This window comes from Planococcus citri, chromosome 3 (assembly GCF_950023065.1).
Source record: "Planococcus citri chromosome 3, ihPlaCitr1.1, whole genome shotgun sequence".
Classification (NCBI taxonomy): Eukaryota; Metazoa; Arthropoda; class Insecta; order Hemiptera; family Pseudococcidae; genus Planococcus; species Planococcus citri.
This window is the reverse complement of record NC_088679.1, coordinates 1,174,842-1,191,097: the sequence shown is the minus strand read 5'-3', so window position 1 is coordinate 1,191,097 and position 16,256 is coordinate 1,174,842. Positions and strand designations below refer to the sequence as shown.

General features: G+C 34.5%; 6 protein-coding genes across 6 annotated transcripts; 3 read left to right on the top strand and 3 right to left on the bottom strand.

Annotated features, from left to right (window-relative positions):
* Window positions 1–1,683: 1,683 nt before the first annotated feature.
* vito (nucleolar protein viriato) lies at window positions 1,684–2,824 on the bottom strand. The gene is made up of 4 exons (XM_065356740.1): window positions 2,506–2,824; window positions 2,330–2,435; window positions 2,098–2,262; window positions 1,684–2,021 (listed from the first exon to the last, which is right to left on the bottom strand). The coding sequence occupies exons 1-4, from the start codon at window positions 2,553–2,555 to the stop codon at window positions 1,755–1,757; spliced, it is 588 nt and encodes a 195-aa protein (XP_065212812.1). The 5' UTR covers window positions 2,556–2,824; the 3' UTR covers window positions 1,684–1,754.
* A 111-nt stretch (window positions 2,825–2,935) lies between these two features.
* On the top strand, window positions 2,936–3,818 carry RpS27 (ribosomal protein S27). The gene is made up of 4 exons (XM_065356744.1): window positions 2,936–3,097; window positions 3,352–3,460; window positions 3,533–3,643; window positions 3,721–3,818. The coding sequence occupies exons 1-4, from the start codon at window positions 3,092–3,094 to the stop codon at window positions 3,747–3,749; spliced, it is 255 nt and encodes an 84-aa protein (XP_065212816.1). The 5' UTR covers window positions 2,936–3,091; the 3' UTR covers window positions 3,750–3,818.
* Window positions 3,819–4,018: 200 nt separating this feature from the next.
* Window positions 4,019–5,958, bottom strand: LOC135840288 (3'-5' ssDNA/RNA exonuclease TatD). The gene is made up of 6 exons (XM_065356734.1): window positions 5,533–5,958; window positions 5,365–5,463; window positions 5,139–5,299; window positions 4,880–5,066; window positions 4,480–4,642; window positions 4,019–4,403 (listed from the first exon to the last, which is right to left on the bottom strand). The coding sequence occupies exons 1-6, from the start codon at window positions 5,666–5,668 to the stop codon at window positions 4,241–4,243; spliced, it is 909 nt and encodes a 302-aa protein (XP_065212806.1). The 5' UTR covers window positions 5,669–5,958; the 3' UTR covers window positions 4,019–4,240.
* A 204-nt stretch (window positions 5,959–6,162) lies between these two features.
* Window positions 6,163–8,038, bottom strand: PTPMT1 (protein tyrosine phosphatase, mitochondrial 1). Its single transcript, XM_065356738.1, has 6 exons — window positions 7,888–8,038; window positions 7,598–7,797; window positions 7,354–7,501; window positions 6,971–7,048; window positions 6,705–6,899; window positions 6,163–6,602 (listed from the first exon to the last, which is right to left on the bottom strand). The coding sequence occupies exons 2-6, from the start codon at window positions 7,630–7,632 to the stop codon at window positions 6,468–6,470; spliced, it is 591 nt and encodes a 196-aa protein (XP_065212810.1). The 5' UTR covers window positions 7,633–7,797; window positions 7,888–8,038; the 3' UTR covers window positions 6,163–6,467.
* Window positions 8,039–9,463: 1,425 nt separating this feature from the next.
* Window positions 9,464–11,420, top strand: ATPsynE (ATP synthase, subunit E). The gene is made up of 3 exons (XM_065356742.1): window positions 9,464–9,647; window positions 9,762–9,918; window positions 11,160–11,420. Exons 1-3 carry the CDS (start codon window positions 9,594–9,596, stop codon window positions 11,204–11,206), a joined length of 258 nt encoding a protein of 85 aa, XP_065212814.1. The 5' UTR covers window positions 9,464–9,593; the 3' UTR covers window positions 11,207–11,420.
* Window positions 11,421–13,916: 2,496 nt separating this feature from the next.
* LOC135840285 (tubulin alpha-1 chain) lies at window positions 13,917–16,074 on the top strand. The gene is made up of 4 exons (XM_065356730.1): window positions 13,917–14,077; window positions 14,526–15,050; window positions 15,119–15,650; window positions 15,729–16,074. Exons 1-4 carry the CDS (start codon window positions 14,075–14,077, stop codon window positions 16,019–16,021), a joined length of 1,353 nt encoding a protein of 450 aa, XP_065212802.1. The 5' UTR covers window positions 13,917–14,074; the 3' UTR covers window positions 16,022–16,074.
* Window positions 16,075–16,256: the final 182 nt, after the last annotated feature.

The window sequence follows — 16,256 nt, the reverse complement described above, 5'->3', positions numbered from 1 at the left end:
GGACAATCTGACAACGGAAATGAATTCCCCGTCCCAAAAAACCCCCTTAGCCAAATTTTCAGCTCGATTGGCGACAAAAAGCTTTTTTGCCCAAAAAAATGCATGAACTAACCCCTTTGCATTTTTGGGATTTTTTTGATTTCCAAAAAAATTGAGTAAAATGTCGTTTTCGACTAATTCGAGGTCGCTGAGTTCGAATCTGGTGCTCATTTATGTCATGGGACGCTGCTTCAGTGAGAAATTGCGACTATTTCGCGGAATACGAGTCGGATCGTAAAACGAATGTCATTTTTGGATTCAGCGACCTCAAATTAATCAGAAAACGTCATTAAAAATACGAAATGCAACAACTTTTTTCTAGCTCATTTTGAGTTCAAAAAATTGACAATTTTCAGTAGAAGGAAGCATTGTTTGTACAATCTGACACCGGAAATGAATTCGCCGTCCGAAAAAACCATCCTACCCAAAAATTCAACTCGATGACGCGCAAATTTCGATAGGTCATTTATTGGCACAAAATGCAGTTTTTTTACTCAAAAATTGACCCATCGAAATTATGGCGTAAACGAGTTGAATTTTCGGTCACCGGGGGTTTTTTGGGGCGGGGACTTCAATTCCAATGTCCAATCGCTAATACGAAGCTTCCTTCCACTCGAATATTGAACTTTTCTGAGCTCAATAATTATGTTTGAAAAAACATCGAATTTTGCACTTCTACTGACGTTTTCTTACCCATTCGGGATTGGATGGAAAAACGAACGTCATTTCCGGGTTCAGCGACCTCAAATTAGTCAGAATTACAGAAAACGTAATTAAAAATGAAAAATTGTTGGAGTTTGAGGTCGCTAGCTGAAACCAAAAATTGCGTTCGTTTTGCGATCGGACATGTATTTAGCTAAATAGTCGCAATTTCCCACTGTAGTGGCGTCCCACGACACAAATGGGCACCAGATTCGGACTTGGCGACCTCAAATTAGTCGAAAACGACATTTTACTCGATTTTTTTTTGAAATCAAAAAAATCCAATGAGAAAGAATGGAGCTTTCAGCAAATCGTCAGATTATCCAGTTTTCGAAAAAATATAGCTTATAGAAACTCGTATTCACCATCTTTGTGGCTCATTCGATCGATTTAGGCACGTATTTTCAAAATCTTTTTGAGCGTGTTCAAATTTAAAGTTTTCTCAAAAAAAAAATTGAATAAAGGGTACAAACCAAATTTTAGTTTATTAGGTCGATTGGGTGACATTTTAATAATTTTTACTCAATATTAGCCATTTGAATTTTTAAAAATTTGCGAAGTCAAAAAATGAGTTTCAGCACCTGAAATTTTCACTTCTGATGTATTTTGGGGTCTTCTTTCGATTCCTCTGGGTCCGGTTCAAAAATGTTCATGCGGTTGGGATATTTCTCTCGATAGAGACGATTTTCGACATAAAAATGAAAAATTCTTTTGTTACGATTACGAACGAATCAATTGGAAACCTTGAGTTACGTATCAATCCGCTAGGTTTTATTACTCAGAAAATCAACAGTCTACTTTTAAAAAAATGGAAATTGTCAGTTTTTTCAAAATATAAAAATAAATATATAACAAACCAATAATATAGGGTAAAATAGGTCTACCTATGACTTGATCCTGAAAAAAAGTCCTTTGATTAAATATTGAAAATGCACATAACGATTAATAGCTCATTACTTTATTCGAATCCTCTTAAAATATGTACAATAAATAAAAATCCTTTCTCAAACAAATCATTTTCTCTTCCTGCCTTTTAATTTCTTTTTTTCTTTCCTAAGTAAGTTTCTTTTCAACGCGGCTTTTTTACGATTCTTCAATCTTTCGAGTTTGTTTTTTTTCTTAAAAACTTCACTATTTTGCATCAACGATCCAGCTTGATTTGTAATCATTTTTTTAACTTGTTTCAATGATGTGATAGACATCCCAGGTATTACTTCTTCGGTATGAGTTTTCGAATCTTCGTCGACAGTATCTTGACTTTCTTCACTTTCAATACGCATCTAGAATTCGATTGTACATCAGTATCTAGTATTATTATACAAACTATAAGATACTATAAATAATCAGTCATTTTACCCTGTTTCGTCCTATCCAATTATGTTGTTCGGCAATTTCATCGGGTATGAGTTCTTTAACTTTGATTATATGTTCTGGCAACTCATATTCCGTCTCACTAGCATCTTTAACGTCATCGTTTATTGATAAAATGGGACGAGTAACTTTTTTAAATGTTTCGCGAATCTATAGACGTTGAAAACAATTAAAAACGCATTAAATGACTAAACATGATGTGACAAAGAATATATACCTTCTCTTTTATTTGTTTTTTTGCTTCCTTCAGTTGTTGTTCGAATTCTTCAGCCGCTTTTTTCTTTCGGGCAAGTTTTCGTTTTTGAAAACCAGTAACGAATTCTCTGAAATAAACAATGGATACAATCGATTGAAGCATTTAGAAATGAAATATCGCTCCATTAACACACTTACCGTCTAGAATCTTCATCAAAAACCAATTTTTTAACATTCTTTTTGCCCATTTTTTGGTTTTTTCAAGATACTACCAATCAAATTTTCATCTTACAAAACACATGGATGCTGGGTACTGATGAGAAATAAAGGTGACAAGATTGAAATTTTTCACTGACAGCGCGCAAGGTAACAAAAGTTCTGACTTCTGAGTGTTAAATGTTGATAGCGAGCTAGTAATTAATATTCAATAATATTAAATAATATTATTTAAATCCTAGAATCAAAAATATTTTTGAAAAAATAGAAAAAAAAACTCAATTTTTTCACTGATAAAAAAATCAAAACATTCTTATCAATTTTCTTAAGGAGAAGGTAGGGGTGGAGTGTAGTCACGCTTTGAGTCACGGGTTATAAAAATGAATTTCTGAAAGTATTTCTCTGTGTATATCTGCTAAAAAAGTAACATCAAAAAAGTCAAAAGTTGACACTTTAGCCTTAATCCAGAAATCGACAACGTGAACATGCCTTTCTTGTTTGGATAGACCGTAGAATTTAATTATTACGTGAAGTTTTCCTGTTTAATACGAATATTTAATAAAATATCATGCCTGTAAGTTGAATTTATCGTGTAATGAACGTTTCCAAAGTTTTGTGTTTAATTTGTAGCCGTACCCGCAATTATATGTATTTCTTGGGCAGTTGAATGGTGCCGCGATGTTCGCCGCTAATCATTACAACATTGCACCCAACTTTCATTTGTTACGCTTATGGATACCCTTTTTCAACTAATTATTTACTCTATTTATGATTGCATGATGTTGAAACTTGATTACATTACAATGATTAATCTTCGGTTGTTTGCAGCTCGCTAAGGATTTATTGCACCCGCTTGCGGCGGAAGAAAAACGGAAACATAAGCTAAAACGTCTCGTTCAACATCCTAATTCATACTTTATGGATGTGAAATGTCCCGGTGAGTGAAATTCTTTGCTCTTTATTTTGTATCTAGTGGAAATATTCTATTCTGTGGGTTCTTATTGTACAGGCTGCTATAAGATCACTACTGTCTTTAGTCACGCTCAATCGGAAGTTGTCTGTCCTGGATGTTTCACAATTTTATGTATGCCCACAGGCGGTAAAGCCAGATTAACAGAAGGTAAGAGAATTTACACTGTCACTCAGAATGGTAATCTTGAGTATCTTACTAATTAGTGTTTCGATTGTTTCCCACAGGATGTTCTTTTCGAAGAAAACAACACTAATTTTATGTTCCCTTCTGTAAAAAATTTTTTTAATGTTAAATTAAATAATAAAATTTAATTTCGTTTTTATTTTGTAAGTTAATCGTGATGTGTGAGTACGGGATCAAGTGTTCGAGTTACGAGTGTCTGGTTTCTCAAATTCTATCAATTATTTGTAAGCGTCGTTCGTTTCAAGTACGAGCTGAAAAAGTTCTAAAATTTCCAACTGAATTCGACGTGTGATCTGTTTAATATTCGGTTTATCATAGTAGCATCGAAAGATCGAATAATTAAAACGAGAAAATGTATTTAAAAACTGAATATTCGTTATGAAAAGTTACATGAAATAATTAAATTCAACTATTAATCGCCGTACGATTATACTAACGATAAGTTCTTCAATAAAAAATAATTTTTGTATCACAATGAATTCATAAATAACAATAATAAAATAGATTAAAACACATTACGAGCGACAGCTCAAGATTTGAAGTCATGTATTACGAGTTAAATTACGAAGAAAGGCCGAATACTTTCAATGCATTCAAAGTGGATGCCAATGCAACTTCCTCGGCAGGTTTATTCATCAATCCAGCTACTATTTCAACTATTATTGGAAGACTACAAGGTTCGTTTCTTTGGAAGGTGCAATATCTTTCCAAAAATTTCAATGATCTGTAACGAAATCGCAGAATGTTAGAATATTGAAAGAATGGCCTATTACGAAATATTATGCAATTTCACCATTCACCTCTGAGTGAAGGTGCTCTTGACTTGAGTTGGTAACTTGGATGAACGAGCGTTCGGGTACAAAAAAGGAGAATCAGTTTCCACCAAAATTCTATTCAAAGGCAAAGCTTTTGACTCAATGAGTTTCTGAATCCCATTTGTGGAATTATCCTTGCAGATATATCCTAAATACAAATATTAAAATTAGGTACATTCGCTAGCAAATAAAATAAATGCAACAAAAATCTAACCATAATAAGTTCACATTAAACATACCTACGTACTTCATTCAACAGACAGCACAAAGAAAAATACAATATTTATTTATATAAATGATCGTAAGTTATTCAGTCAACATTGATAATGACGGAAATGTTCGAATTACAAAGAAAGTGAAAAGGATACAAATTTGAAAGTCTTACCAGAAACAGCAATATAAGAGGTATCGAATTGCAAATAGGATTTAGCTTCGTCAAAAGTTCCTACAAAAGAATGAAAAACTAACGGAGGCAATGTATCTTCATACTTTTTCAGTACTTCCATTACATCTTCATGAGCACCTTTCTCATGCAAAATTATCGGTTTTTTTAGCTGGCATGCCAAAGCCACCTGATACAGGGATTATATCAGATCAAATGAGAATTAAAGTTGAATGCTACATTATCTCGTAGCAACACCAACCTGTTTTTCGAATACGTATTTTTGAACATCTCGCGGAGAAAAATCTTTCGTATAATCTAATCCTATTTCACCCACAGCGACGCATTCCGTATCTTGCAATATTTCTTGTAATTCGAGCATTTGCGATTCCTCCCATGATTTGGCTTCGAAAGGATGTATTCCTGAAATTTCATTCTACTCAGTAAAATGAAATGGTAGTAATTATTACAAATTGAAGCAAACCAACCAGCAGTTGCATACACCGTTCCAGGATGAAATTTAGCAAGTCTGAGAGCTTCTTTCGCTGATTTTATCGACGATCCAGGCACTATGATTTTTTGTATTCCTATAGATGAAAATGAAAATTGCAGTTACAGCTTCTGTATGCTTTAAAAACCTCAAAGTTTCAGTTTACCTGATTCTTTCGCTCGCTGAACTACCGAGTCAATATCTCGAAGGAATTTCTTATTTGTTATATTTGCACCCACGTCAATGAGAATGTAATTGTCGCAACAGCTCAAAAGAGAATCAGTAGTCGTAGAGGAAGTCATTGCATAGAATTATGATTCCGTAAATTATTAAACTGAAAAAACGATACAACTTGGAAAGGGTTGTGGTGAGCTGCTCATACCATTGATAACGAAAAATAGAAATATAATCACAGAACTAGAAGTGCACAGAAAATTCGAGACTCGAGAGAACGTTCGTCAAATTCTCCCACGCTGAATTAAAGGAAATTTACTTTAAAAATATTTACGCGAAATGTTGAATCATAAAAATAAAAATTTTGATAATTCATTTTTCTACAATGGAATTTTTCATGGTGATAACAAGCAAGTAATGATAAAACTACAACACACGAAACACATGTCATGTGACCTCATTCATACCAATGAGATGAATGGGCGACACCTATTTTCGTAATTTCAATTTTCAACTTGAAATGCTTCAACAAACTAAATTCTGAATTTCTGAAGGAATAAGAACCACGCACTCAATTTGACTCACTTCAGTTATTAAAACAAATAAAATTAAATACCAATCATAAGAAAAGAAACAGAGGATTTATTTACTTGAATTCCTTGATTCCTATTCATACAATTACAATGAAGGGATTAAGGAAATCGATAAAAAATCTGAATGAAAAAATTACATTGCAAGCATGATACTTACAATAAATTTCATTCGATCAATCCCTGAATTACATGAACGTAAACGATGAAAAAAAAAAACAATAAATATTTGCTTGGGAGTAAATTATTGCATTCAGGTAACTCAAAAATGAAAAATGTTCACAAAAGATACAATGGGTAATTTGAAGACACAAAAAACTGAAAAAAAATAATGGATTTACGAGGGATTCTCCACAATTCTATTTTGATAAAACAACTCCATAGCATTAATTTGTTTTTTATGCAATAATATATGCGGTCTTTTGTTCTTCATTATGGAAATCGCTTCAGCAGGAGACAAACCATCATTTTTCTGGAAAAATATTGCAGTAATCATAATTTAAGTAGGTTCGTGAAAAAAATTGATAATGAAAATACTTAAAAGGATAGAAATTACTTTCAAAATTCAACTAACCGCTAGCAAATAACAGCCAACCAAAGTTGCACTTCTCGTTCTTCCTGCTTTACAATGGACATAGACCGATCCGCTAGTTTCGTTAATAACATCATTGATAAATTGCACGCCTCGATTCAACTTTTGCTGATCTGGTGTCTCGAAAATATCTCTAGTTTTAAGTTGAAGAAATTTCACACCATAACTTTCCCAAGACTAGAAAAAAAAAATCATCATTAACTGCATATGAATAATTTTCAACTCAAGTAAGAGAGGTTGATCATTACTTTTCGATCATGGGCAAACAATAATTCGTAATTTTCATTCATTGACACTACGCCTGTGACATTTTCTTCTTTGATCAACTGTAATTATAACAAAAATTAGTACTAATTTGTTCGCATCAAATATGTACTTACTACCTACGTAAGTCCTTGTTTAGCAGTGCAATCCTCTTAGAATGACTTTAAATATAAATTATTAATTGTAATTTACCAAAATAATTAATTATATGTAGTAATTTTCCAGCTCATTTCAACCAGAAAAAATATTCGGGACATAACAAATGACTCAATTTCGATCCATAAAATAGAATTTTCTATGTACTCATTTTGAAAGGATTTGTAGGCTAATGAGGCTTCATAATGTACATAAGTGCAATAGAATTTACCTGATCTGCCATGCCTTTGAGAGGTAGAGCGCCCAAAATCACATTTTCGTCAATTCGATTATACCACTGCCTCTGAGTAACTTTCTCCATGAACACATTATACAGCAAAGTTGGATAAAATGTAATTCTAGCGAACATACCACTTGTGCTAAATGGTAATTGATCAAGATTTATAAAATATGAAATTTTAAAATGAGAATTATTTAGGTAGGTAGGTAAGTATATTCTATGATTTTTCTCTCACCGCGACATTTGACACTGATGATCTGTCTCAGTCATTTCACGCTTATCAAGATCATAAAATAATCAGCGTAAGAATAGTCTATTCGGCTCCTCTCTCCTTCCACTGCTAGGATCGTAGTAGGTGAAGACGTATAAATTATTGAACCGGTTCTTCATTCATCTACCCATCCATATTCATTGGGTACACCACAGAACACACATCTGATAAAAATAGATAGTTCCACATTATCATATTTTGTATTGTATGGTATAAAATTTCCTATGGAAAAACGGATGTTCTTTCATTATTACCTGTGTATATGATTACCATTACAGTTGCATTTTACGAAAATATAACCGCTGTGAAGAAAACTTGTAATGAAAAACTCGGAAAAGCTTGAAGTAAAAGCTGTTATGGGACCATGGCCTACGGGTACCTTTGAGTATAAATATAATGATGATATGGAGCAATACCACCTATAGTAAAAGGCCTGAGCGCTGAATCGTTATCACCTTCTGACGTCACCACTAGTAGATGGCTCGATTGTGTTTACCATTTGAATTTTAACGTACATTTAATGGCGAGTTCGTGAAATAGAGTAAAACTTTCGTTAAAAACGTTATTAAAATGATGACATTTTAATTAATATTCGTTCTAAAATGTGGTGTAGGGATGAGATATTGTTGTTTTCAACTACTGGTGGTGTTGGATTACTTTATTTTTGTACAAAAGTGAATTTTTCGCGATCTGTTTGTGTTGTGACATTGTGTGATTCGGATGTGTAGATATCTTGTGAAGTGCATAAAAATGAAAACTGATGTGTATTAGTGCCTGTGTTTTACTGGAATAACATCGCAGTGAAATGAATAGTGAACCATATAATCTAAAATGCGTTTTAAATCTGCATTGTGAATACAACCATCCAACTACAATGGATGGATAAGGTTATCTAATCAAGAATCAAGAAACCATCAACATCTCAAACCAATTAGATGATTTTAGTGGGATTTTGACAAGATTCGACGATTATTTAATTATATTTCACCAGTGAGTGTTGTAATATCCGCCAAAAGGTATAATTTTGTCAAGTTTATGTATAACTTTCATCTTTAATGTTGAAAAACAGTGTTGTTTATAACCTAATTTCTTCATTTTTTTTCATTAAAATCATTCCTACATGATCATAAATTCATTATTCATGTAGATAAAATATGAAAAATAAAATTTTCGCAGGATTTAATTCGTTTGAGTGCATTTTTCATTCAATTCTATAGTGTATTATGATATGTTAGATACGTAAGTACTACCAAGTAGCGATGACGTCACAAAACAGCGCTCAGGCCTTTTACTATAGGTGGTATTGTATGGAGGGATAAAAACGTAGCTTCAGAGGTTCACTTCTAGAGCGCTCTGAACGTGGTCATTCACGTACCCAAACAGGAGAATTCGGGTGACGAGGAGTGAAGAGTCTTCACTTCCCTCACTCTTCATCACCCGAATTCTCTTGTTTGGGTACGCGGTTGACCACGTTCTGCGCGCTCTGCAGGTGAAACCGTACATATGCGAAAAACCTGGGTTTTTATCTCTCCATATCATCATTATATTTATACTCAAAGCGGGTACGCCGGAAGTGACAAACTGATAAGAAGAAAAAATGAAAACACGTGACGTGACTCAAGCGCTCCAAGTTTGGGTTCGCAGCGGTCGACGGTTCGCAGTCGTAACTTTATCGTAACTGAAAACCACCGTGACTCCGTGAACTGTGACGTGTGACAGCTACAGCAGCCGGATGTACCGTTGCGGTTTCGGTTTTTCTATATTTGCGTTGTGCTGTGCTTTTCGTTTTCTTGAAAAATCCTGTCTGCCTTCGAATTTATGTCTGTGGTCACTGATCCTGATAAAATAATTTTTTGATCGAATGAAGGTTAATAAAGTGGAAATTTGAAGTAATTGTTCATGTCCACAGTTTCTTTCTAGTCTTTGTAGTAAAAATTAAAAATACTATACTATAAGGAACATGGATCCAGTCGTTAAATATGGAGAACCCGGAAGAATTTCGCCTCTCATAAGGGTAAATATTTGTGATCGACTTTGAAAAATCTTTTCACATCGCTTCAAGTTTTTTCGGTTTACCGATACTTTGTCGCAATTGACAGTAATCATTACACTTTAATCAATTTTATAGTTCAGTCGATGGACTGCTTTAGCCTTGGGAATTTCTTACGGTGTGTTTCGAAGTGGATACATCCAGAGACGTGCCGACCGACTAAAGGACCTTCGTGATAAGAGGATTGCTGCAAGATTAGAACGAGAAAGGCTCGAGGGCATAGAAGCGAAGAAAAGTAAGCCAACTTTTATAACGAATTGCAAAGTTTGAACTTCATAACCCAATGACCAACAACCGGGTGTTGAATTTCTAAAATATTCCACTACGATCACTTATAATGTTCTGATCGTTCATGTGTTTATTTAAGCAAGTTGTAGTAGTTTTCGTGAGAATTTATTCATCTTCTGAGTGAGTAGAAAAGCCTGATTTAAAAATTGATAAGTTTCAGATTTGCTTGCCCTTTTAATTTTGGTAGTAGATTTATCAATAACAGTTTTTAATAGTCTATTCAAGTTCAGATATACTCACATCAGTATGCCTGTAATTTGAATCATTCAGATATGAAGTTTTCTGAATTTCTGAATATGAACCATTCTTTATTTTTCAACATCACGAAAATTCTTTAAGTTTTTAAAAAATCAATGTAATTAATTATAGTCTTGATAATTTCTATGTTGGTCCGAATGCCCGATGGGACGGTGGGTAGGTTGCGTCTATGGTTCAGTGAAGTTGTTCATTAATGAAGTTTGAAGTACAAAAATGCTAGAGTGACGACAACTTGGAGAATAATTAAATTAAAGTCATTAAATGTTATTCAAAGAATGTACTCACAGTTTGGCAGCTATTCGCGTTTAAAATCTCTGTTTTTGTATCATTTTATATGTGAAATGTTTCCAGTACAGGTTATGGTAATGGTAAAGCATCTGTTCGAGGATTGAAATTAAAGTACATAGAATTTATTTTGCATTTTTCAGTCTTCAATCTGACTTGTCGTTCTATTATTCTGCTAATCAGGTCCAAGTACATATCTAAAATCTTATATTTTCAAGCAATGTTTTCAATGTTCTCTGTAACCTCAACTTTAGAATTTTCGTGAAAAGCTTAAAAATACCAAAAGAAACCGAAAACATTTCATTCACAAGTGGACCAATGTTTCGATTTTTTAATCAATTTCATTGAGGGTCATTGTTTTCATAAGGGCTGTTCGAGTGCTCCACAGCAATGTACAGAAACCTTCAGCGATTGAAGAAAACGGACGAAATTTGTTACAGTTTGTTTTAAAACTACTGCATTACAGTAGTCTGCAGTCCATTCAAAGTCCATCATGAGCGTCCAAAAACACTAACGTAGAACGCTCGACTCGTATAACTTGCAATTTTAAATTTTAAAAATAAATGTTCGGTTATTCCAACCGTTAGAAAATATTGCAAATACTTGTCGGTTTAATTTTTATTCTAATGCAACTTTTTTTTTCAGGGGAAGTTGCGTATTTGGAAGAAACTCTTGGAACGAAATTCACTTAAAATGGATGTTGGTATTAGGATTTATATGTTACGTTAAAATACAAGAATGTGAAATTATTTATTTCAACTTGTTGTTATTTGTTTGAGTAGTAATCGCTGAATCTACGTGCTGAATATAATTTTTATGTACATACTACAAAAATGCATTCTTTATAAATGAAAAAAATTATATCTTAGTGCCAATAAAACGTTGAAAAATATCAGCATAATTAAATTTTGTTTTGGTTGATTATAATTTTTTCAATCTTGTTTTATTTTCGCTCGCGTTAATGAAACCGATTGAAAAATCATCGCTCGACTATTATTTACGATATCTATTTCTAAGATTGGTCTGAAAAATTGTCTGCGTTAAGAAATTAGCCTGATCGTAGGGTATGCAATAAAAAAATCAAATTGTATCTTTTCGGTTCAATCTTCAAGTAATAACAAGTGACTATTGTGATGTTTAAACGAGAACATAGGTATGGAGTAAGTAGTTATAAGTACTAGGTTAGGTGGTACTTGTTTGTGAGTATAGACATTTCAGAAATCACATTTCCATCAAATTGAATTGTCAAAAATTGTAGATATATGGTGACTTGCATTACGTACGTCTACGTTTGTTTTGGTTTTGGATTTTTTAGAGCTTGCCTAAAAATTTATCGTGATTTAGAACCTCGAGTCACCTAAATCGCGAAAAAATAGCGATTTGAAGACGATATGACCAAAATCATCTCGAGCCATCTGTTGAAGTTCTAGATTGTCTAAGTTGAAGTTCCTTCAGAGCTCAGAGCTGTGGTTCAAGTGAACGTCATTATAATATGCATCAACGATAGAATGCACAAGTATGTCTAATTATTACATTCTATAAAAATAGATTCCTTTTATATACATGTTCTCTAAACCTTATGGTACAGAAACACTGCGTTGCCAAATCGCCTTATGAAGATGAAGGTAATGAGCGTAGTAATGAGTAGAGTAGATTATACGATGTACCTGAACCTGTATGGTTTGTGCAGCACCTACTCGATTGTTGCCTTTTATGGTAAAGTGAAATCTCTTAACGTAGGTCTACCGATAAAACCATTTCGCCAACGTTATTCGATTCAATTCTATTTATTCCACTATACTCATTCGATATTAAATTTTTATATTTTTAAATTTGACTTCGTTTGATAAATGCACGTTCTCAATAAACACGCATTTTTAGGTATTATTTTTTAAAAAGTCGTGAATAATCTCAATTTTCGACATCAAAACGTACAAGCCTAAAATTTGTACGTAAATAGGTAATCATGCAGCCTATGTTGAAAATTGGGATATTACGATAATTTGAATTACATTATATGTATGATGACTGATGACGGGTGAAAAATTAAGCTGCTTCCTTTTTCTACGTGGTTTTTCGTTATTCAGCAGAATAAGTTTTTTATTCCAACCTACACTATAGTCTATATGATGAGATAGGCACATACCCATCTTGAGTAGCAGATTGTAATAAACTAATAATTATACGGTGCTAGTTATTTGTGTGTAAATAAAAATACACATAATCATTGCCACTTGACTATGGAGTACTGGGGCGTGCAAAATAATGAAATGATTCAGTTCAGTTGATTGGTATATTATAGGTATTTATGTCTACTTGCTCATGAGTTCATGGATAAAGAGCAACATGGTTATGTACCGTTGAATTAGATTATCGATTTTTACATTTTAGGAATGTAAGAAAATTACATATAAGTAAGGTTATGCACAAATAGGCTACAAGCAAGTTTCTATAAAAATGACTCAAATTCCAATTTTCGCCGGTTTAGCGATGTACTTTCATAAAAGAGACAAGTTAGGTAGGTACACTGTATTTCTGTACCAACGATATCATTTGCTCAAGTCGGCTCAAGTTCAAAATTTCTAGGATTCCTTTCACACATAACTCGCAGGTAATGAATCGATGCATGAGTCATAACTTCATAGGTAGTTAGGTACATTGTAAGTGTTATGATTTTATTTTTACGGTAGGTAAGTGGGTCTCCGCCTCTCCGGAAGGCCACGCATAATAATTTTGAGGATCGAACTCCAAGCAAATGTACTTACGTACCTAGTACCTACTTACTACACGTAGATTTATTTTATGATTACCATATTGTTTCCCTTAAATTCTTTTATTTTTTGATAGGAAAACACCAGATATATGTACCAATAGGGTACATAAATGCATGAAAGTTCATCTTGTTCTACGATACTTTATTATTAATCTCAATGACGTGTTTCGCCGAGTATAAGGTATGACTATGACCACAGTGAGGCAAGTGGCAAGTGCAAGGGGAATAATTCCATCAAAAATTTTCCTCTTTCTCAATTTGTCAATTTTGAGAGAAATACGAACAGAGCATTTGGGTGAAAAGCGAGAGGGAATTAAATAGCCGAATAGGTAAGGTTCTATGCCATCATGCCATCAATTCAGAAAATATTACTTCGATGAGAAAGGGCAATAGGAGCCGAGGGAAGTAAAATGAAAAAATAATTACCAAAGTACATGCTACATGAAATGTATGCGTGAGTGTAACAAAACACGTCACACAGATGTTTTTTCAACGGTTTCTACGGGATTTCCGTTTTCGAACAGCCGCCATTATGAATTTTAGCCAATCAGAGATCGCCTACGTGCTACGAAAGGTGATGTAAGCTTCCTCGAAGCCGAAATGAGCGCAGCACGCCCATGCTAGGTTATAAATAGAGGTGCGAAAGAAGCGGTTCGAATCATTCTTTGTTCGTTAAGCTACCTAGCGGCTTGGTGCGAACTCGTGAATTTTCTCGCTTTCTACGATCAGTAATTCAGTATTTTAATTTATATTTTTATTTACTTGAATCTTTCTACAATCAATCAAAATGGTGAGTAATCTTACATTATTCTGATTTTAGCAACATTTTTATCACTTCAATTTGGTTTATTAGTGATATATGGGTAATAGCATGGTAGTACACCATTGACGTATGACTCACTCAAGCTTAATTAACTGCCGCCATGTTGTCAAGTCCTAAAAAGCTGGAATCGATTCCATTGAATTTTATTTGTACAGTTTCGAAAAACTTTATATTTAAAATCGTGGTCGTTGGCACACCGAATCTTGAAATTTTTGATAAATTTTTATCTCGACTCGAATTCGAAAGTTGTTCACAGATTTGCGATAGCGGGTGTGTTACTCCACCTTTGTCTTTTTCGATTTAATTTTCCTTGAAATTACTTTACATTTATTTCGTTCGGTCAATAGTTTGTTTTACGCTTGTAGAATACCTTCTGTTCGTAATTTCTGATTTTTCATGTGTATTTCATTTTCAGCGTGAATGTATCTCAATCCACGTCGGTCAAGCCGGAGTCCAGATCGGTAACGCCTGTTGGGAATTGTATTGCTTGGAACATGGTATCCAACCTGACGGTCAGATGCCATCTGACAAAACTATCGGATCTGGAGACGATAGCTTCAATACTTTCTTCAGCGAAACTGGCGCCGGAAAACACGTTCCTCGCGCAGTCTTCGTCGACTTGGAACCAACTGTCGTCGATGAAGTTCGAACTGGAACTTACAGACAGCTGTTCCATCCCGAACAACTGATCACCGGCAAAGAAGATGCTGCTAATAATTATGCCAGAGGACATTACACGATCGGCAAAGAAATCGTAGATTTGGTATTGGATAGAATTAGAAAATTGGCCGACCAGTGTACCGGTTTACAAGGATTTTTGATTTTCCATTCCTTCGGTGGTGGTACCGGCTCCGGTTTTACTTCTTTATTGATGGAACGGTTATCTGTGGACTACGGAAAAAAGAGCAAATTGGAATTCGCCATCTACCCTGCCCCACAAGTATGATTTGATTTTTCTCTTTAATGTGTCTTGTGTATCTTTGATTATTACAACTCCGAATATTACAGGTTTCTACCGCCGTCGTTGAGCCATACAATTCTATTCTCACCACTCACACCACCTTGGAACATTCTGATTGCGCATTCATGGTCGATAACGAAGCTATTTATGATATTTGCCGACGTAATCTGGATATCGAAAGGCCCACCTATACCAACTTGAACAGACTCATTGGCCAGATCGTTTCTTCCATCACCGCTTCGCTTAGATTCGATGGTGCTTTGAATGTAGATTTGACGGAATTCCAAACCAACTTGGTGCCTTATCCTCGTATTCACTTCCCGTTGGTCACCTACGCTCCGGTCATCAGCGCCGAAAAGGCCTATCACGAACAATTATCTGTTGCTGAAATTACGAACGCTTGCTTCGAACCCGCAAATCAAATGGTGAAATGTGATCCTCGTCATGGAAAATACATGGCCTGTTGTATGTTATACCGAGGAGATGTCGTTCCTAAGGATGTTAACGCCGCTATTGCTACCATTAAAACCAAAAGAACTATTCAATTCGTAGATTGGTGTCCGACTGGTTTCAAAGTTGGTGAGTACCGGACTTCTTTCGTTATTTGCGTTGAAATTTTTTCAGTATACACTAACTCGGTGTTTTATTATTGTGCAGGTATTAATTATCAACCACCAACTGTTGTTCCTGGAGGTGATTTGGCTAAAGTACAAAGAGCCGTCTGTATGTTATCCAACACTACTGCTATTGCCGAAGCCTGGGCCAGATTAGACCACAAATTCGACTTGATGTATGCTAAAAGAGCTTTCGTGCATTGGTATGTCGGCGAAGGTATGGAAGAAGGAGAATTCTCTGAAGCTCGTGAGGATCTGGCTGCTCTTGAAAAAGATTACGAAGAAGTTGGTATGGATTCAGTTGAAGGAGAAGGCGAAGGTGCTGAAGAGTACTAAAATATTTTCGCTTAAAATGTCCTATTGATCAAATAAAGTACATTCTGCATTGATTTTGTTTTTCTCACTTTATTTTATGTTATGGCGTAAATTTTCACTTCATGTTGGCGAGAGAGTGCTTGATGCGATGTGTAATTAATTAATTTTGATGTACGATATAGTGAATCCTTGGCACGTTTTGACCTTTTCTGTTAGGCGTAGGTTGCATTACTTGAGTGGGTATTGATAGTGCTAA